This window comes from Gossypium arboreum, chromosome 2 (assembly GCF_025698485.1).
Source record: "Gossypium arboreum isolate Shixiya-1 chromosome 2, ASM2569848v2, whole genome shotgun sequence".
Classification (NCBI taxonomy): Eukaryota; Viridiplantae; Streptophyta; class Magnoliopsida; order Malvales; family Malvaceae; genus Gossypium; species Gossypium arboreum.
The window spans coordinates 34,931,124-34,950,947 of NC_069071.1; the positions used below are offsets into that span (position 1 = coordinate 34,931,124).

General features: G+C 33.7%; 1 protein-coding gene across 2 annotated transcripts; it reads left to right on the forward strand.

Annotated features, from left to right (window-relative positions):
- Positions 1-4,521: 4,521 nt before the first annotated feature.
- Positions 4,522-6,000, forward strand: LOC108463001 (ycf20-like protein). Of its 2 annotated transcripts, none has more exons than XM_017762930.2 (3): positions 4,522-4,780; positions 5,076-5,260; positions 5,404-6,000. In XM_017762930.2, exons 1-3 carry the CDS (start codon positions 4,772-4,774, stop codon positions 5,840-5,842), a joined length of 633 nt encoding a protein of 210 aa, XP_017618419.1. In that variant the 5' UTR covers positions 4,522-4,771; the 3' UTR covers positions 5,843-6,000. The 2 variants fall into 2 exon arrangements, with proteins under 2 accessions (XP_017618419.1, XP_017618427.1); XM_017762938.2 differs by having other exon boundaries at positions 4,522-4,759.
- The last annotated feature ends 13,824 nt before the right edge of the window (positions 6,001-19,824 follow it).

Here is a 19,824-nt window from a genome sequence, read left to right on the forward strand (position 1 = left end):
TTGTTGTAGGCAAATTCAACCAATGGTAAGTGTTTTTCCCAACTTCCTTGGAACTCGAGAACACAGCACCTCAACATGTCCTCTAATATTTGTATTACTCTTTCAGACTGTCCGTCAGTTTGCGAATGAAATGTCGTGCTGAAACTCAACTTAGTTCCTAAACCTTCTTGTAACTTCTTCCAAAACCTCAAGGTGAACCTCAGGTCTTGATTAGATACAATCGATAACGGCACACCATGAAGCCTCACTATCTCAGAAACATATAAGTCGGCCAACTTTTCAAGGGAGTAGTCAGCACGCACTGGTATGAAGTGTGCTGACTTAGTGAGTCTATCAACAATAACCCATATTGCATCTTTTCTTTTTGGGGTTAGAGGCAAACTGATCACGAAATCCATGGTGATACGATCCCATTTCCACTCGGGAATCATAATAGGCTGAAGTAAACCCGAAGGCACTTGATGTTCAGCCTTTACTTGTTGACACATTAGGCACTTGGATACGAACTTTGAACTGTCTCTTTTCATACCCGACCACCAATACATTTTCTTAAGGTCGTACATTTTCACGCTACCCAGGTGAACTGACGAACAACCATTTATTTTGGCTAATTTACAATTTTATCCCTAGACTTTTGAATACTTTACAGTTTAGTCCTTAATATATAAAAATGGAAAATTACACAATTAAACCATAGTCCCATGGTAGCCAAATTTTATAGGGACTTCTAGCAGCCCATTTTTTATTAATTCATGCTTTTAACCACCACATTTTTCAACTTCACAATTAAATCCCTATTTGACATTTTTATCAAAAATCACTTTATAAAACTTGTATTTTTATCATTAAACCTTCATAATCTTCCACTAAACATCAAAGAACTCAAGTATTCAATAATGGCACTTTTTAAAATCATGAAAAAATTCAAAAATTAAAGCATGGGCTAGCTAGAATACAAAGCAATGATCTCAAAAACATAGAAATCATTAAAAACGAATAAAAAAATGAGCTTACATGTAAGGATGAACCCTAGCTGAACCTTCAAGCTTCAAATATGGTGTTTCTTTGTTTCATTTTCGGTGGATGATGATAATTAGGAAAACAACCATTTGTTTTTCATTAATTTAGTTAGGTTATTTAATAATTTACCATGTTAACCTTATAAATATAACTTATAAATCACTTAAATCATGGACATAAATATCCACTAACCTTAATCATGGTATAATAACATTATAAGGACCTTTTATTTACTAAATCATAGTAATTAAAAACTTTTAACAATTAGAATTCAACTTTTATGCATTATGCAATTTAGTCCTTTTTACTGAATTAAGCATTTAAATGGTAAAATTTCTTTACGAAACTTTCACATAATTAACCTATCATGATGTAGACCTTATTAAAACAATAAAATAAACATTTTGACTTTGGATTTGTGGTCCCGAAACCATTATTCTAATTTGACCTAAAAACGGGCAGTTACATCCTCCCTTGAATGCACAAGCATATATTCCCTAGTTCTTTTAACATACCTTTATATATGCTTCACAACTTACCAATGTCTGAGATCTAGATTCACATGATATCAACTAATCGTTCCTACTGCGAAACAGATATTTGGACATGTGCAAAGCATCGCATACATAAGGCTTCCAAGTACCAAAGCATATGGAGCCTTGTTCATATGCTCTCTTTCTTTAGCTATCTTAGGACAATCATCAAAAGAAAGATGAAAACCTGATGCAGTCAGCTGAATGACTAACTTTGCACCGGTCATTGCAAAATGTTCCAGTACCTTATCGATGTATGAAACTTGAGATAAAGCTATCATTTTCTTCTTTTGATCCTTAAGGATTCGAATTCCAAGAATATAACTACCTTCACCCAAGTCCTTCATGCTAAACTATTGAGCTAACCAAAATTTAACCGATGACAATTCTCCTACATCGTTTTCAATAAGTAGAATATCATCGACATACAAAATGAGGAATATCAAATTTTTTTCCTTTATACACTTATAAACATGTTCATCAATGTTTCTCAAATACCCAAAAGTTTTGATCATTTGATCAAATCTTTTATTCCATAAGCAGGACACTTGCTTAAGTTCATAAATGGATCTTAGCAGTTTGCAAACTTTTTGCTCCTTTCCTTTGACAACATAGCTAGTGGGTTGAGCCATGTAAATTGTATCATCAAGATAGCCATTCAAGAATCCTATCTTGATATCTATTTTTCAGATCTCGTAATTGAAAGCAATGGCAATGGAAAAGAGTATAGGATAAGTCTACAGTTCCCACACCGTATTAGATTTTATAGAATCCATATCTGCATCCATGGTTTGTTTCCAAAGCTTGAAATCAAGGTCTTGCATAGCCTCCTCATAAGTGAGTGGATCATCATCCTCATAATTAGATTTCGTATTATAAATACTACTATCATATATGAATAAGTCTAGTTTCTTAAAAACTCTTCCACTATGACGGATTCCCTTATGATGTTGATCGTTTGCAGGTTTTTCTACAACTTTCTCGAGAATTGAACTTGGCGATTGTTCTACCACTCTTGAAAGTTCCTCGAGTACCACTTTACTTTGAGCCTTAAAGTATCCATGTAGCTTCCCTAAAGGAAAGTAGCATGAGTAGAAACTTTAATCGTATTATCTTTTCAATTGTAGAATAATTTGTTCCTTTTGGATATCCTACAAACATGCACAATTCTATCCATGCATCCAACTTCTTTGCATGGTTTCTTTCCATGCCATAGTTCATAAGGTGTCTTACAAGAAGACTTGGTTGGCACATCATTCAGAATATAGCAACCCGTTTGTATCATATATCCCAAGAAGGAAGTACGAAGTTGTGAATAGCTTAACATTGAATGAACCATCTCAAGCAAGGTTCTATTCCTTCTTTCAAATACATTATTCTGCTATGGAGTGCACAACATAGTCAATTGGGATAAAATCTCATTCTCTATGGGGATACTAAGAACTCATCAACAAATATTCCCTACCTCGGTCAGATCAAAAATTCTTTATGGATAAATCTAATTGCTTTTCCACTTTCACACGAAACTCTCGAAATTTATCAAAAGTTTCACTTTTGTGATTCATTAAATACACATATACATATCGAGAATAGTCTTCAATAAAAGTCACGTAATAATCGTAACTTCCTCGGGCACTAATGCTCATGGGACCACATACATCAGTGTGCACAAGTTCTAAAGGTTGGTTGGACCTTGTACCTTTCGCATTAAAAGACATCTTAGTCATTTTACCTTCCAAGCAAGATTCACATTGTGGAAGACTAACTTCCTTAAGCATACTTAAGAGACCATCTTTCACAAGTCTAGTGATTCTTTCTTGGTTAATATGACCAAGTCTTAAATGCCATAGGTACCCCTCATTAGAGTGAGAAGTTTTAAGATTTTTATTCACTATTTCAGTTTGAAGCATCGAGTAGTTATTTGGTTTGATAAAGTAGAGATTTTTTTTCATCCATCTATTACAAATTAAAGAACGATTTGTGTGAATGGCAATCTCTTTATTGAATGTCATGGTATAACCGTCATAAAATAAGCGTGCTACAAAAATTAAATTCTTCTTAGAATGAGGTACATAAAACAACTTCTCCCACTACTTCAGCTGCAACATAGCTTGTGCATCACTCGTCCTAAGGCATGACGTGACACGGCATGTAATTTGTAGTCTTATGGGTTAGTGTCCTATTTTAGCGACTCTGGACACTTGTGCATCACTCGTCCCAAATTCCTACATTTATTGGGACCTAAATGCAACATCCTACACACTCAAATTAACAGATTAACTACCTAAGGCTCGTGTCGGCCTAATAGGTCACTAACGCTAACAAAATGTGTTAAAGACACTTATTTTATTAACTTCTACTACATAATTACTAACTACTAAAAATGCAATAAATAATACTAAAATGGCTAGAAAACAACTTCTTAAGTGTAGAAATATGCCAAAATGACTACTATATTTGACGTTAGGTCACATGTTAGTATTTAATTAATTTTTTAAAATTTTAAAAATTTAAAAATATTATAAAAATTATTTTAAATGCAAATTAAAAATTCTTAAAATTATTTAAAAAGTATAAACATTTTAAAATTTTTAATATATTTTTTTAATTTTAAAAATTAATTAAATGCAGACATATCATCCACATGGCAATCCATGTGTATGTCATGTCAGCAAAGTTAATTAACATTAGTTTTTCTATCCATTTGGGGTGATCCGACAACAAGTGTAACTTTAATAGCTAAAAATTAAATGAGGACTAAAATAACTTTTTTGTAAAGTTAGAGGATTGAAAAAATCATTATGCCACACCAAAAATAAAATTTAATGGTGCAATTTTAATGAATGAGTTGTTTTGCACACTCATCTAGTGTACAAGAGCTAATTTACCCATTTATCGATGAAGGGACTAAAATGCAATCCAAAATATAAAATATATAAAGGGAGCTCTATGGTACTTTTTCCCTAATTACACCCTAAATTTTTTGTTCATTTATTTGGGAAGTCTTTTCTCTTTCTTCTATCGTCATCCACCTCCTACAATCGCCACTCTTCCCTCTCTCGGCATTGCAAATCAATATTTTTTTCTTCTCTCCCATCTCAGTTCTCACCCACCGCCGTGTCAACTGGTTTTTGCCCGATCAGACGCGTATTCCGTGTCGGAATCCGTGTCGACACGGGTACTGAACCCCAAATTGCCGAGTCCGGGTAACGAAGCATATGATTGTGGTGACAACCTTAAATTCCCTGAATGACTAGATTGTCTTTCATGATTTTGCTCCTTTTATCTGACTAGGATTACCTTGGCTTGCTTTTCATTTTATTATGCATCAACTCCATATTTCCTGCCTTATTTTGGATGCCCATTAATCCTTAGAACTCGAAACTTGCCACCTGCAAAGACAAGGCAGGTTTCTTATGTAGAATAGCGGTGGTATTGTCAATTGGAGATTTCCAATTAACTGCAGAAACATTTGATCCGTTTTGCTTCGACACACTGATTTTGTGGGTGCTCTGTTTGCAGTATATGGCCTGTCAAGTGGGAAGAATCAATTTGCAAGCAGGTTTATCAATATCGGAGAATGATGTCTTTGCAAGTTCATGTCTGACGCTTGCAACTTGTGCAATCCAGAGGTGGAGCAATGAGTATAGTTTAAGTGGACAATCCTCGAAGATTGGTTTAAAGTCTTTAACGTTCCCCAGAAAGAGGTAACTTTGAACTTTATTAAAATTTTGAGCTGCTGAAGGCCTTCTATTCTCAGAAGGATTCTGTTAATGATTGTTTGCTAGCTAATTGAAATTGTTAGATGCTCGTTTAAAGAACCCATATGATTTTGCTCACCTTAAAACAGTTCAACAAAAAGACATGGTTGGAAAATAGCATTGGCCTTAGACACTGGTGGGGTGCCTGGAAATGGTGAAGATAGTCTCAACAGTGACAGCTCTAATCTTGGTGGTACTCGACTGGGCAGGATAGTAAGTGCAGGTGGGAGGCAGCTATTAGAGAAGTTGAACTCGGCAAGAAAGAACTTCCCCATGAAGATATTTCTCCTCCTTTTGGGCTTCTATACTGCAAATGCTTTGGCAACTATTCTTGGACAAACAGGTGATTGGGATGTATTAGTTGCTGGGGTTGTTGTTGCTGCAATCGAGGGGATCGGTATGCTTATGTACAGAAAGTCCCCTTCTTTAAAAACTGGAAGATTGCAGTCGATTGTGGTAATGGTTAACTATTGGAAAGCCGGAGTGTGCTTAGGTCTTTTTGTTGATGCTTTTAAATTAGGTAGTTAACTTGAACTTCTGCTATTGGGTTGGGGCTTCCTTTTGAATGTATTTTACATCTCTTATAATAGCCCTGGCTCTATCGATAGATTGTCAACTAGGTGAGGAATGTATGACAACCATTGCCCATGTATTTTGCAAATAAAAATTCTCTGTTGGGTCAAGAAGCTCTGCTGTTCTTCCCAGCCTCATCATCCCCCTTTCGCCCCCTACCCATTTCTGTTGCCCTTGGAAATTTCGATCGAGTTGCAGGCAGCAAATAGGTTTCACTAAATCAACTTTCTATTGCCTGCTGAGTTTTCATGGACATACATGTAGATCATGTGGTTCCATCAATGCTTTATGTGCAAAAGTTTTAATGATTGGACTTCAGGAACATTCCCAATGAAGACGTTGAAGTTATGTCTGCCGTTGGATTCAGTCTTTGCCTTTGTGTTGCTTTGAACGAAAATTGTAATGGCATTAACCTCTTTCTTCTTTTCCTTTCTTTTTGGCTCAAATTTCCTTACTATGAAGAATTGTTTTGCACGTATGTTTTCTTAGGTGAATCAGGACATGGGATTTTTCTCCAGTAGCCCACAGGCAAGGCAAGGATAATAATGAACACATCATGTCATGTACACACTAAATCAACCCTTTTTTTTTTTTTTTTTCCTAGGATAAGAATGAACACCAGGAAAGCTCTCCACTTTTTTCAACTTTGCCAAATCAAATATCCGAGTATTTACGTTTGATGTTTGTTCTCCAATTTCTAGTGTCTTTCCAACAAAGGAAATCTTCTTTTATTTGGACAGAAATCATGATGTAGACATCTAGCTTAATTCTTTCCTATATTTAGATCTGCACACTGTATTTGATATTTGATACCCAGATGTAGAGTCTGTGAATGACTACTTAAGTGACACTATTACCACTGATGACATCACACCATAATACCAGAAGAAAACAAAATTCATGAAAAAGCAAATGAAGGAACTTTAAGTTCCAATACAACATTCAAATCCTAAATAGTGTCATTGAATAACCAAAAAGGACTTAAGTGATTAGTAGGTTGCAGTTAAAGAGGTAAAAAACAGTTAGTTGCATCAATAGCCCAACAGAGAAAATGGTATTTAACTTAGGTTATGCAAGGCTCAAGGGACATCTTTAGTTAGCCAAAATTTAGAGACATCTCAAAGTATTTAGAAATAATGCATGGGGGCACAAATCCCATGTACCCTCATCATCGTATAAAGGTGCAAAGCTTGTGGTTTTCTTCAGTATTCAAACTGAATTTGGTGTGCATCAAGTGCCAACAGAAAAGTATACATTGTAGCAACAACACAATAATGAAAAACATTACAGATGAAAATAACAACTGTCACTGTTCCATCATTATTAACCTGATACTCATTATTAGTTGCATTATCTAACCCCTCACCACGAATATCATTATCAGCTAAAGCATCTAACACTTTATCACAAGTATCGTTGCAAGTGTTTTCAATTCCAACATGACTATTAACTTCAATCTCCACTGCCATGTACGATAAAAACTAAAGCATTAATGTCATTCTTATTTAACCTTTTCCACTTAGAAATTAAGAATTTCTAAGTTCATTTCACAAAAAAAACTACAAGAAGTACAAGTTCAAGCCTTCAAGATTAGGTTTTAGTCCTCTACTTTTTTATAAGCAACAATTGAGTTAGTTATATCTGTACGAGAAAATTCTAGAGATAGTAAAGGGAAGAAACTTTCAATATGGAATTAATATTTTTTTTTACATCATATAATATTCTCTTTATCTCTTATTTTCTTACCATGGTTTCATCATTTACAACCTTTACTTAGAGCATCCAATCTGAGATAGAGCCAACAATAGAATTGATCATCAAACACAATAAGTCAAATACTGAATTCTCGCTTTTGCCAATATCGTGTCCATCTCAACAGGAATGTGATCAGTGTCAAGTCATAACTGATAAGGTAAGTTGTGCTAGCCTATCTCAATTAGCTTGTAATTTTTCAACCAAATTCTAAGGAGGTTCTTGTAAGCATAAATATTTTTTGCAAAAAAAAATAGTTCTTAATTCGACACTTCAAAATTTTAAAGACCTCCAGAGTTTTAGGTTATTCACTAAGCTCAGAATTGTAAATATAGATGGAGTTTCTAGTAAACCAGAAGATATCTTAATGAAATAACTATACTAAAGAGGGACTTAGAGTTAAGGAACTTAGAAGGTGTCCATTCCGTACTTGAACCACACAATGGAAATACTAGCCAATTGAAAGAAATGACCGAAGAAAGATTGGCCCGTTGTAGTAGGAATAAGGTGTCAGTTGAAAATATAACGATAAATTTTGTGGAAAATTTTAGTAATTCCCTAATGTTAGAAAATGTTTTAGGCTTAATCAAGGTCATTAATAAATTTGAGAGGAGATAAATTGAAAGAAAAGTATATCATGCGGATAACCTATGAGAACAGGATTATAACACCCTTTACCCGTATCCTACGCCAGGACAGGGTTTTAGGCATTACCGGACTTAAACGTAAACACACATACAAAAATCGAGTCACAAAATTGCGCTCAATTTAAATTCGTTCATCAATATGCATGTTGTCCCTTATATGGGCCTACGAGGCCCAAAACATACATCAAGAGTGGTTCTGGACTAAACTGAGAACTTTAGAAAACTTCAGGAAAACTTAGAAGAATTTTTATGAAACAGGGTCACACGCCCGTCTGGGTAGGCCGTGTGGTCACACACGCCCGTGTAGCTTGGAACACGCCCGTGTAACTCTCTGTTTATGACGTCATCAATGCAATTAGGATCGTACGGCCAAGTCACATGCCCATGGGGCAAACCGTATGTCACACACGGTATAGTCACACGCCCGTATACCTACCCGTGTGGACAACTTTAAGGCTATTTTCTAAGCCTTTTTGTCACCCTTAACAACACATGCATACTTATATATCTCAATGACATCCTACATGAAATAAATGAGCACTTACATATTCATAACCATGACTCATGCATGTCAACTTCTTAACAATTTATACTTCTGAACAATTTATACTTACTTAAGACTTCATATTTTATTTAGACCAAGTTTACCAAATCACATACCATATGAAACATCATTTTAATTCCATTTTACACATTCATATCTTAAATGTTATTATGTCATTTACTCACAATTCCATCATCAAGCATTCATAGTCATATCCACAATTCATCCATGCCAGATGAATTTAACCACAACATGAGTGACCATAGCACACGTATGCATGTATGAATAGGATTACATCCCTATAGTTAATATAAGTCATATCTCATGGCTATATACAAAATGAATCATCAAATCATTATAAGCCAACACACTTGTTTAAACCAATATGACATATAACAAAAAGACCAAGTCCTATACATGCCATACTCAAAATACTTAAATTCACTATACCCAAAAGATTAGTTTGATAGTATGAATTGAGCTCCGACGTCCTTCGATCCCCGAGCTAGCTTGGAGACGTTATAAGGAAATGAAAAAGGAAAGGGAGTAAGCATAAAGCTTAGTAAGTTTACATGTAAATAATTAACAACATTAACCATGCAACATTATACACATAACACAATAATATTTATCACAATGTCATCAAATATCATAGGTACGTTTTACATCATGCCATTTACATAATGTGCAATAAAACTCATGAATCATAATTCATTCAGTCACTTGTTCTGAGGTCTCATCGGTTCATAATCTCAATGTTTATGAGCTTTGTGTACGTACCTGTATTCTTCCAACATAATCATACCTTGTCATCCCTTTGACATAATTGTTGGATTACCCGTTGAACCGCTTGGAATACTAAAAGATACTCGGGAACTCTCATAAACATTGTAGGATGCCAATGCCATATCCCAGATATTGTCTTACATGGGATCACATATCGATGTCAATGTCATGTCCCAGACATGGTCTTATATGGGATCGTAGGTCGATACCAATGCCATGTCCTAGACATGGTCTTATATGGGATCACACATTGATGCCGATAGCCAAGCTATGGTCTTACACGATATTACATATCGATGCCAAAGCAATGTCCCAAACATGGTCTTACATGGGATCGTGCATAACCCTAATGTCATGACATTTATATCCTAACTATTCCTAAGGTTCAACCAGGATTTTGAGGTATCAAACTCATCGAATCATCATCGAGTCGTCATTAATTAAATCCATAAAGACAATTATACAATTCATGCAATATTAAAGCATTAAATACATAATAATGTAATGTTGCATTATTTACACACAAACTTATCTCGGTACCCAAAATATAGCTACTATCTAATTTAGTCCACAACCTTATTCTTTCCTCGATTTAGGGCCAGACTCCGTTTTTCTTGATCTATAATAAAAATTTTCACTTATTTAATTATCAAATTGTTCAAAATAGTCCATAAATCACACTTTGGAAAAATTACAATTTTGCCCCTAAACTTTCACATAATTACAAATTAGCCCCTAGGCTCGTAAAATGAAATGTGTTCATTTTCTTTGTTACCTAAACCTAGCCGAACTTATAACATGTTTATAGCAACCCACATTTCTCATTAAAACATACATCTAGCCATTCATTTTGCAGCATTTACAAATAGGTCCTTTTCATGCATTTCCATCAAAAATCATTTAGTAAAAGATGTTAAACACACATCAAACTTTCATAATCCTCTATTAAACATCAAAATATATGCATGTCACACATGGGTCAAATTTCAAACATGAACCCTACTTCAAAATATGGCTAGAAATAGATAAATTGGGTTACTAGTGTTTCAAAAATGTAAAAAGCATTAAAAACGGGGCTAAGATGCACTTCCTATTGAACTTGAAAGTCGAAGAAACCCCTTGCTATGGAACCCTTGAGATTTTTGGCCAAGATGGGAGAAGATGGACACAATTTTGACTTATTTTTCCCTTTTTATTCTTTTATTGACCAAATGACAAAAATGCCAGTAAGGCCTTTCTTTCAAATTTTTCCTATTCATGCCCATTTTTGTCCATACAAATAGAAATTGGGAAAATTACTATTTAAGGACCTCTAATTAATAATCCATGGCAATTTCATACCTAAAGCTTCTAGAACTCACATTTTGCAATCTTTACAATTTAGTCCTAAATATCAAATTGGACACTTTATCAATAGAATTTCTTCATGAAACTTTCACACAAGCATGCAACCATATCATAGACCTCATGAGAATCATAAAATAATTATTTCTACTTCAGATTTGTGGTCTCAAAAGCACTGTTCCTACTAGGCCCTAATTTAGGATGTTACAAGGATTACAAGAGGTTCAAACGATCATCGAGTTACAAAATTCTTATAACTTTGGATAAGTGTTTCAATTTGAGAAAGGTATTTGTTGTGATAAATGCAAGACAAAAGCACAGAATTAAAGAACCAGACAAGCGGAAGAAAGTGGAGTGGCACGACAGATGCTGGACAAATATAGATAAAAATAATTCAAAGAAAACATCCTCATGCACATTATTGGAACTGACGAATGAATCCAACAGTAAAACTTAATAGTTCTAATTAAACTCTAATTTTATGTATATTATTGTATATTTTACTAACTACTTAACCTAGACTGTAATTTTTATTAACATTGTGTTTTATAGGATCCGAGACACTTTAGAAGCAGAAATGTCTCAAAACAAAGTTGATGTCGCAACATGAAACCTCTGTGCTGTAACACCGCGTCCAGAATCAAAGGATCAATAAAATCAACTCGATGTCGTGACACAGCATTTTTGTGTCGCGACACAGAAAACGGTCTACCCAAGATTCCAAATATTCAGCCAGTAGTGTCGTGACACAAAACTCCTATGCCGCGACATCGCTGCAATTTTTTACAGGGTTGACCCAACCCGATTTCACAACCCAGTCAATTAGACTTTATTCTTACTTGGTTTTAGTCTCAAAATCCCAATTTTAAAACTTAAAAACACTTTAACCCTACATTTCAACTTCTCTTAACCCCCTTAAGCTTCTCAAAATACTCTCAACTTTGATAAAAATCCAAAAACCCCTTTTTCATTGAATCCCTAAAATCACAACCATTTTTTTATTTTTCTATCTTGAATTCTATTTGGAGTAGGTGACGAATCAAACATTCACAACGTAACTCATTATCACCATTACAAGAGAAATAAAAAAGACTCAAAAGTTAATGTTAAAAGTTCCAAAACTTCAAATTTATTGTTCCATTGCTTTTGAAATATTGCTCATTGTTGTTAGTATTTATAGAGAACATTGTAACAACTATGCCTCCTAGGAAAACTAGAAAGACCATTGCAAAAGAAACTTCGATGGTTTCGAATCCTCAAAAATTTCAAAATGTAAATGTCGAGAAATATTTTCTCGAATTACAAAGGAAAAATTTTATTCAAGAATGAGGATTCTAACCTTCAATGGTTTTATGTAATGAGATTTGGACATTGGTCTGGTATCATCGATGGGAGCAATTTTGTATCACTCCTAAAGAAAATATAGTTATTCCGACAGTTCAAGAATTCTATGCCTTTTTTAGAAATCAAGAGATGAGAAGACCATATGATGAAATATGGGAAACAATTACGATAAGAGGTAAGAAAGTATGAGTTACTTCTTGAGATATATATGAATTTTACAATGTCCCATACTATGTAAATGAGTTCCTAAATAATACAGATTTAAATACATTTAGGAATATAAACATGGATGACATTATAAAATACTTAACTCAAGGAATAGGCAAATAGAACCATAGATCGGATACTAAGTTACCGATTAATTTTAATTAGGAAATCATATTCCCAGTTACTAAGATATGTATGCAACTTATTTGTACTAGAATAACCCCTACATTGAATGACTCTAATGTAAATACTTTTCGGGCTATCTTTTTGTACGCTATTTTGCATAAAAAACATATATGTGTCAAGAGATGGATGCATCAAAACATGAAGCGATGCATTAGTAACCAAAAAGTTGGGGTGTTCTTTCCTCACATTGTGACAACCTTATGCAAAAAGGCTAAAGTTCCAATAGAATATCATGAGCAATTTATGAGGCCAACAAAGAGTTTGATTGGAGATTCCCTATATACTCAATGTGTTGAGCTTCAGAGAAATGAAATTGCAAATTTGAACCAAAGAACAAAGAATAAAATGGACATTTTGACATCATTAAAGAAAACAACAACAAAGGCTCAAAAAGAAATAACGAGTGAGACCACTAAGATAAATTGGATGATCCACTGAATGCAAGAACAGGACCAGTGAACCAAACTACCCACCAAATTTGGATTTATCCGAATTAATCAATATTGGATTCAAAAAGACAAGGAACAAGGAAAAAGGGGAAGAAGAGGACGAGACTATTAAGCGAGACTTTCAAAGGGAATAGGAAAATTATGTGGCAACATTCCAGCCGCAATATTCCATGCCAAAAGGTCCTATCATTTGTAGCCTGACCCAATATGCAAATCCATCGGGTGGCGGCTTCTCCCGAGGATATGTTTCAGGGAAAGAAAAAGTACCCATGGAAAAGGGACAATCACCCCATTTTAAGGATTCAGATGATGATTAAATTAAACTTTTATTTTTGAAAAACTATAATTAATTTTAGGATAATTTTGATGTTTTATTTTAGAAGTAAGAGTAACAGTAGAATATTATTTGTTTTGTTTTTCTATTTTTGAATTTTTTGTGTAGGAATCCCACATGAAAAGAGCACATCATTTTTGAATAACACAACAATAAAGAATGAAGTACCCACCATTAGACAACGGACCTACCACGATCAACCAAGTAACTTCTTTCCTTATCTTTTCTGGGCTACACATTAAGGATGATGTGTTATCAAAAGTGTGAAGGGGTAACATAGAGCATTTGTTTCAATTTCTTATATTTTCTTTAATTTTTATTATCAGTTGTGTGCTTGAGCTTTTTGAAATACAAGTGATTGGTTAGGAGCATGTATATAGGTAGATTGTATTTACTATAAAATTGGCATGATAGTAGATGGTTTTAATTTTTTTTTATTAGACTACTAAGTTCTATATATTACACTGTAAATAGGCATTGAGCAATTAAATGTACCATATAATACAAAGAATATAAGAAAACAAATATGCTAGTATAAATGATAAATTGTTGAAATTGTAATTGTTTGAGTGATTAAATTTGTGAATATTGAAAAACGTACGGATAACCGAAGGCATTGTTTGGTATACACCCAGAACAAAAAAGCTAACCCCTATTTATTCATCCTTAATACCTAAATTTGAGCCAAAAAACACTTCTTGATGACCTTTCATGCCAACCCGAGCTAAAAATGTTAATTTGTATTTACTCTTTTTCTTTAGTCCTTTAAACTGCATGACTATAAAAGTCAGGTTATACGTATTGAGGGTTAAGTAGATGCATTATGGTGGAATTTTGTAAAAATAGAGTGAAATAGGAAGGATCAGTGTGATAGAGTGATTATAGGTTAGCCAATATGTATAGCAAAAGAAAATCAAAACAAGTAGAAAAAGTTCTTAAAAGTAAAAACATTCATGAATGAGAAATGTATTGAAAAAGAAGAAAAAAAGTGACAAAGTTACCAAAAATAGAAAGACTCGTTCATTAGTGCACAAAAACTCGTGAGCTAGTCGTAGTTACTTTATTATGTTGTGATTTCCTATATGGAGAAATAAGAAATGTGAGAGAATGAGAAATAAGGCGATGAGCGGGTAAGGGTCACTAAGGGGGAAGAATAGGGAACAATACAATGTGCCAAACTATTTTCGTGCTTGAAACTATTTGATGCTTACCGTTCTTGAATTACATACCTATCCTAAGTCTAAGAATGTTACAAGCTAAAAAGCCCCATGTGAACTAGATCAGCTTATTTATGAATTGACATCATACTAAAAAATAGCATTTATGGTTATCTATATTCTGCTAGGATAATCAAATTACCTGTATAATTTATTCATAGATCCCTACATTTGAAACCCTTAATGTTTGTGTGCTTTGTAATATACTAAACTTAGGTGTTTGATATCAAAAGTGGTAAGTCAATTGTATATCATGCCAAGATTATATGTAAATATGAAATGCCTAGTTATGTGCTCCAAAGCCAACATTTGTACCATATTTTCTTAAGGGTCATCTTTTAATTACTATTTTTGTTTGATTTGCTTAAGGGCATGAAATGACTTAAGTTTGGGGGGTTTGATCTACTGTAATTCGGTGTAGCAGATTAAACTAGTTTTATTAGAGGCATTTTTACTAAGTTTTAGTTGAGCTTTTAGAATTTCATTTACATTTAATAAAAATTGCAGTTTGAGTCTTTTATTGACCTTAAGGGCTGAATAAAGCCTAAGGGTGAGCTGATATACTTTGTGGGTGTGTAAGAGACCATTAGAGGGTATCTCAACTCAATATTGGTTGTTTTGTTGCAACACGGGGAGTTTGATGTCACAACATAGGGAACAGAGCACAAGAATTCCAAGACTACCTTTAGTGTCGTGATACAATCAAGGGATGTCGTGACACATACTAGAAGCTACCCTGAATACGAGCATACTGCCTTTGATTTCACGACACAGGTACTAGGGTGTCGCAACATTGGTCCTGTAAAAGAAATACTTATGTGCTAGGGGCGTTTTGGTTTGCACAATCAAATGTTTAATACGAAAGCGTCAATGACCTAGGGTTGAGGACGACACAACCCTAAATCTATAAATAGGCTCATTAAACACTTGTTATGGACAACTTTTCATATCATGTAATTTTTTTTTTGTAATTTCAGTTTTTAGTTTTTCCTTTTTCTTAGGCTTTAAGTTATTTTTAGTTTTGCATTTTTTAGGAGATCTGGTTTGTGGGACTTGACCAACTCTTTGTGGATTTTATGCTTTAATTAATACAATTCAAGATTCTCTTAAACCTTTATTTCTTGATTTGTTATTAATATTCATATTTTACATCAAGTTTATTATGTTTTTGACATCCATGAGGAACTAATCCTCTTATGGGGGATTAACAAGTGAAGGTATGATTAATTGATTGTTGTGCAGGGTTTTCTTAGTAGATCAGTCTTTGGGACAGGAAGAACTAAAGCCCTAGGGTTTAGGACCCTAGGAAGTCATCTAAGTTGGAATTAACCCCAAGTTGGTATGGTCTATTCATGAACACCTTAGCCCCGAACTAGTCTAGATTGTGAGGTCGAGAGATAAGTAGTTCTTGACAACTCATTAGTCTAGTGGGAGATTGAGAGATCCTGCTAAGGTAACGACTAGTTGGTTAAACAGGGAACTCAAAACGACAGTTAGTCATGATTATCGAAGTGAACTAATCACCCATGCTCAGATCTAATTTAGTTTCTATATCAAATTTCCCAAAATATTTTTCTTTATGCTATTTTATTCTTTATTTATAAAAATACTAAAAAACTTTCTTTATGTTTATTCGTAATATAATTTATTTAAAGTACTAATTAGTTTTATTTGTACTTAGGTTAAGATTAAGTCAGTGCTCTCCTCCCTTTGGTACGATTCTCAGAGTACTCACCTGCTTCATTGTAACTATATTACAACATGAACCATATACTTGCAAACACCGCTTATTTGATATATTTTGTGCATATTTTTACTTTGGACATTGGTATGTTCGGAGGCGATAAATAACTGAAATGAAAATGTATAAAATGTACCACAGGATGAATAAAAGATACGAATCCTTGTAGATAAAATATTTGAATTGCTAATTGTTCATTTAAGTAGATGTATGTTTAATAGAATTGCTGCTAGGTGATTAATCTGGGAAGGACCTTAGGCATTGTTTGTATAGCCTTGAGCCTAAAAGACCAACCTTAAACACTATATCATCCCTAGTTCATGAATTTGAGTTTTACTTAGCCCTTCTTAATGAGCCTTTATGTTTGAAATCTTGAGTCGAAATTGAGTTTGAAACTTAACCCTTCACAGTCCTTGAACTTTTAATGCACTATCAAATTGACTTCAGGCCATGGACATCGAGGGTTAGGTAGGAACATTATGGAGGTTTCTTACAAAAGTTTAGTTGAGTGATTAGTGAAGAGGGATTTAATTAACTAGTAATTGATTCTTGCTAGAAATTGTGCATGAAAAGAAAAGAAAATGTAACAGAAAAAAAAGTGATGATCAAAGGCATTATGAGAGAAAAGAATAAACAAAATACAGGGATTCTCAAAACAAGAAAAATAAAAGAGCATAAAATAGTCTCAAAATCATAGTGCACAAAAGCGAACTAATATCAACCACTATCTTCCACATGGTTGGAGAAATAATGAAGGTAAGAGAAGGAAAAATAAGGTGATGAGATGAAACGATCACATTTTGGGGGAATTGTGAACAATGTCATATGTTATACTATTCATAGTGCTTGAACCGTTTTTAGATAACTTTTCTTTGGATCCATACCAACCTCAACCTCAAACTGTTACAATCCCAAAAGACCTTTGGGACTCGAATAAGTCGCCAATCCTAAAATTAATCTATCATTGTTGATTGCAAGATCAATAAACACTTAGCAAACATGTTTAAATTAAACACCAAGGAGGAAAGAGTAAACTCTAATTCAGTTCAGCAACCTTTCGGGTCTTTCTGACTAAGGTGTTCCTTCAATCTGCTCGCTGTTCCATTGCTAAGGGTTTCTCAAGATGGCTGGCCAAGATATGATCTTGACAAGGGTTTTTTTGGCTAAAACAGAAGGGGAAATGAAATAGAAATGAAAAGAATAAGAAAGAATGAAAGGATGTTATGAAGAGTGATGAGGGATTAAGGATGCTTTGAAAGGTGAAAGGTGTGTGCTATTTATAGGTGAAGGTAAGGGTAAAGTTTACTAAAAATAAAGTTTGAAAATCCTTTATTTCACTCATGCTTGGTTAGCCACAATATATGGAGAAAAACGTGGTTTGGTTGCTCATTTTGAATTCAAATCCTTTCTATTATTAGCCATGAAGTGGATGGTTTCAAAGATAAAGTTGGTGTTTCAATTTCTGATATTTTTCCAACTGCAGGGACCTCTAATAAAATATCCCTAAGCTAACTTTTGGGCAGCCATATGCTTGTGTCGAAATTGGGCTTAACTCCTCTTTGTTGGATGGTTTCTTAGTCTAATAATTAATCAAACATGTCCATCATGTAGCAATAATTTTATTGGGTCAAATTAACATTGTTATGACCCAGTTTTTTATGCAACATTTATATTAATCTCATATTCCATGGTCCCACTGCATAGTAAAAATTAACATATTAATAATTAACATGAAAATAATATAAATTACGCATAAAAATCATGTAATAAAGCATAATTTCAAATACTTCATAAATTCACGTCCAATATTAATATTTAAGCAAAATCCACTTAAGTTCTTAACAGTTACTCAAAATTAATATAATTATTAAGTCAAAAGGTGGTAAAATTGCTAGAAAAATCTTATATAATTTCGAGTTTACACACCCTCAAAGTTAAACCATTGCTCATCCTGAGTAATGCAAAGTAAAAATTTAAATAGAGTATTCTTGCAATCATTTTAAATAAAATCATTAAGCAACGTCAACTTTTGCACATAGGCATACATCAACAAAATCATTCCCACAAAAAAGTGATTGAAAAAGTGAAAAAAATAGAAAAATATGGAAAAAAAAAAAAGAAAAGAAGAAGAAGTATATTTTATGGATTGAATTTTGGGCCAAAAATTTTCAGGATCAAATATACAATATTTAAAGAGGCTCCAGTTTAAATTTCGTGATTTTTGGAAATCGAGAATACCTTGAACAAATTTTGTCAAGTGGGTTCATAATTTTTCAAGTTTCAGCAATTTTTATTGATTCATAGCCTTAGGTTTTCCTTTTTTTCTTTTTTTTTCCTTTTTATTGTTCCTGTATGTATTCTAACACTTTATTGTTTCTTATGTTAGTAGGTTAAAGTGCATTGCACATTCCTTCCTCTATGCAATACAATTCTTTGGTGTCTAGTCGAATTTGGACTCATAGTGCTATTATGTTTGCTTTGGTAGTTGATACTAATACATTCTGATTGATTGAGATAAACACTTTTTAAAAGACTCACAAGATTAATTTTTACCTCATTAAGAATTTTATTTTATTTCTGAGTGCATAAAGGTGAGGTTTGCTTAATTTTTCTTTTTAGTGTTGTGTTTTTCTAGGCTTTTACAATGACTTGTAACACTAGTAACCGTAAAAACCATGATGAGATACAATTCGATGACAAAGAACAAGACGTTACATTTGAAAATATTGTGGGGATGATAAATTTTAACATCAACAATTGAACAAGGTACGTGATACATTTGAGGCCAATTTGACTAAGTGTTCAAACGGAATTACAAGAGAACATTAATCAGCTTTTCAATCAGCTTACCAATCAATTTCAAATGCTAACTCAAGTTGTTTCTCGTTTGGAGACTTCTTCGAATCGACGGTCTTGTACTCGTGATAGTGATAATGATAGGGATAATGAACAACTTCATTTTCATTCTCATACTGGTAGATGAGGATATTGTCACATTGATGAAACTTTGGGTATTCTTGATCGACGCCAGCCTTCTGTAGCTAAACCGAAGTTCAACATTCCGCCATTCTGAGGGAAGAATGACACAGATGCATATTGTGATTAGAGGCTAAAATTAAGATCATGTTTCGTTGTTATAAATGTCTGGAGAAGGAGAAAGTTCCATTGGCTACACTGGCATTTTCAGATTATGCATTAAGTTGGTAGACTCAACTTGTATTGAACCACCAAAGGAATCATGAACGAGATGTTGATTCATGGGACCAGTTGACACAAATCATGAAAAATTTTTTATCCAACCTCACTAATATAGGGATATTAAGCGACAACTTCAATGCCTTGTTCAAGGTAATCGATATGTTGATGAATACTTTAAGGAGATGGAG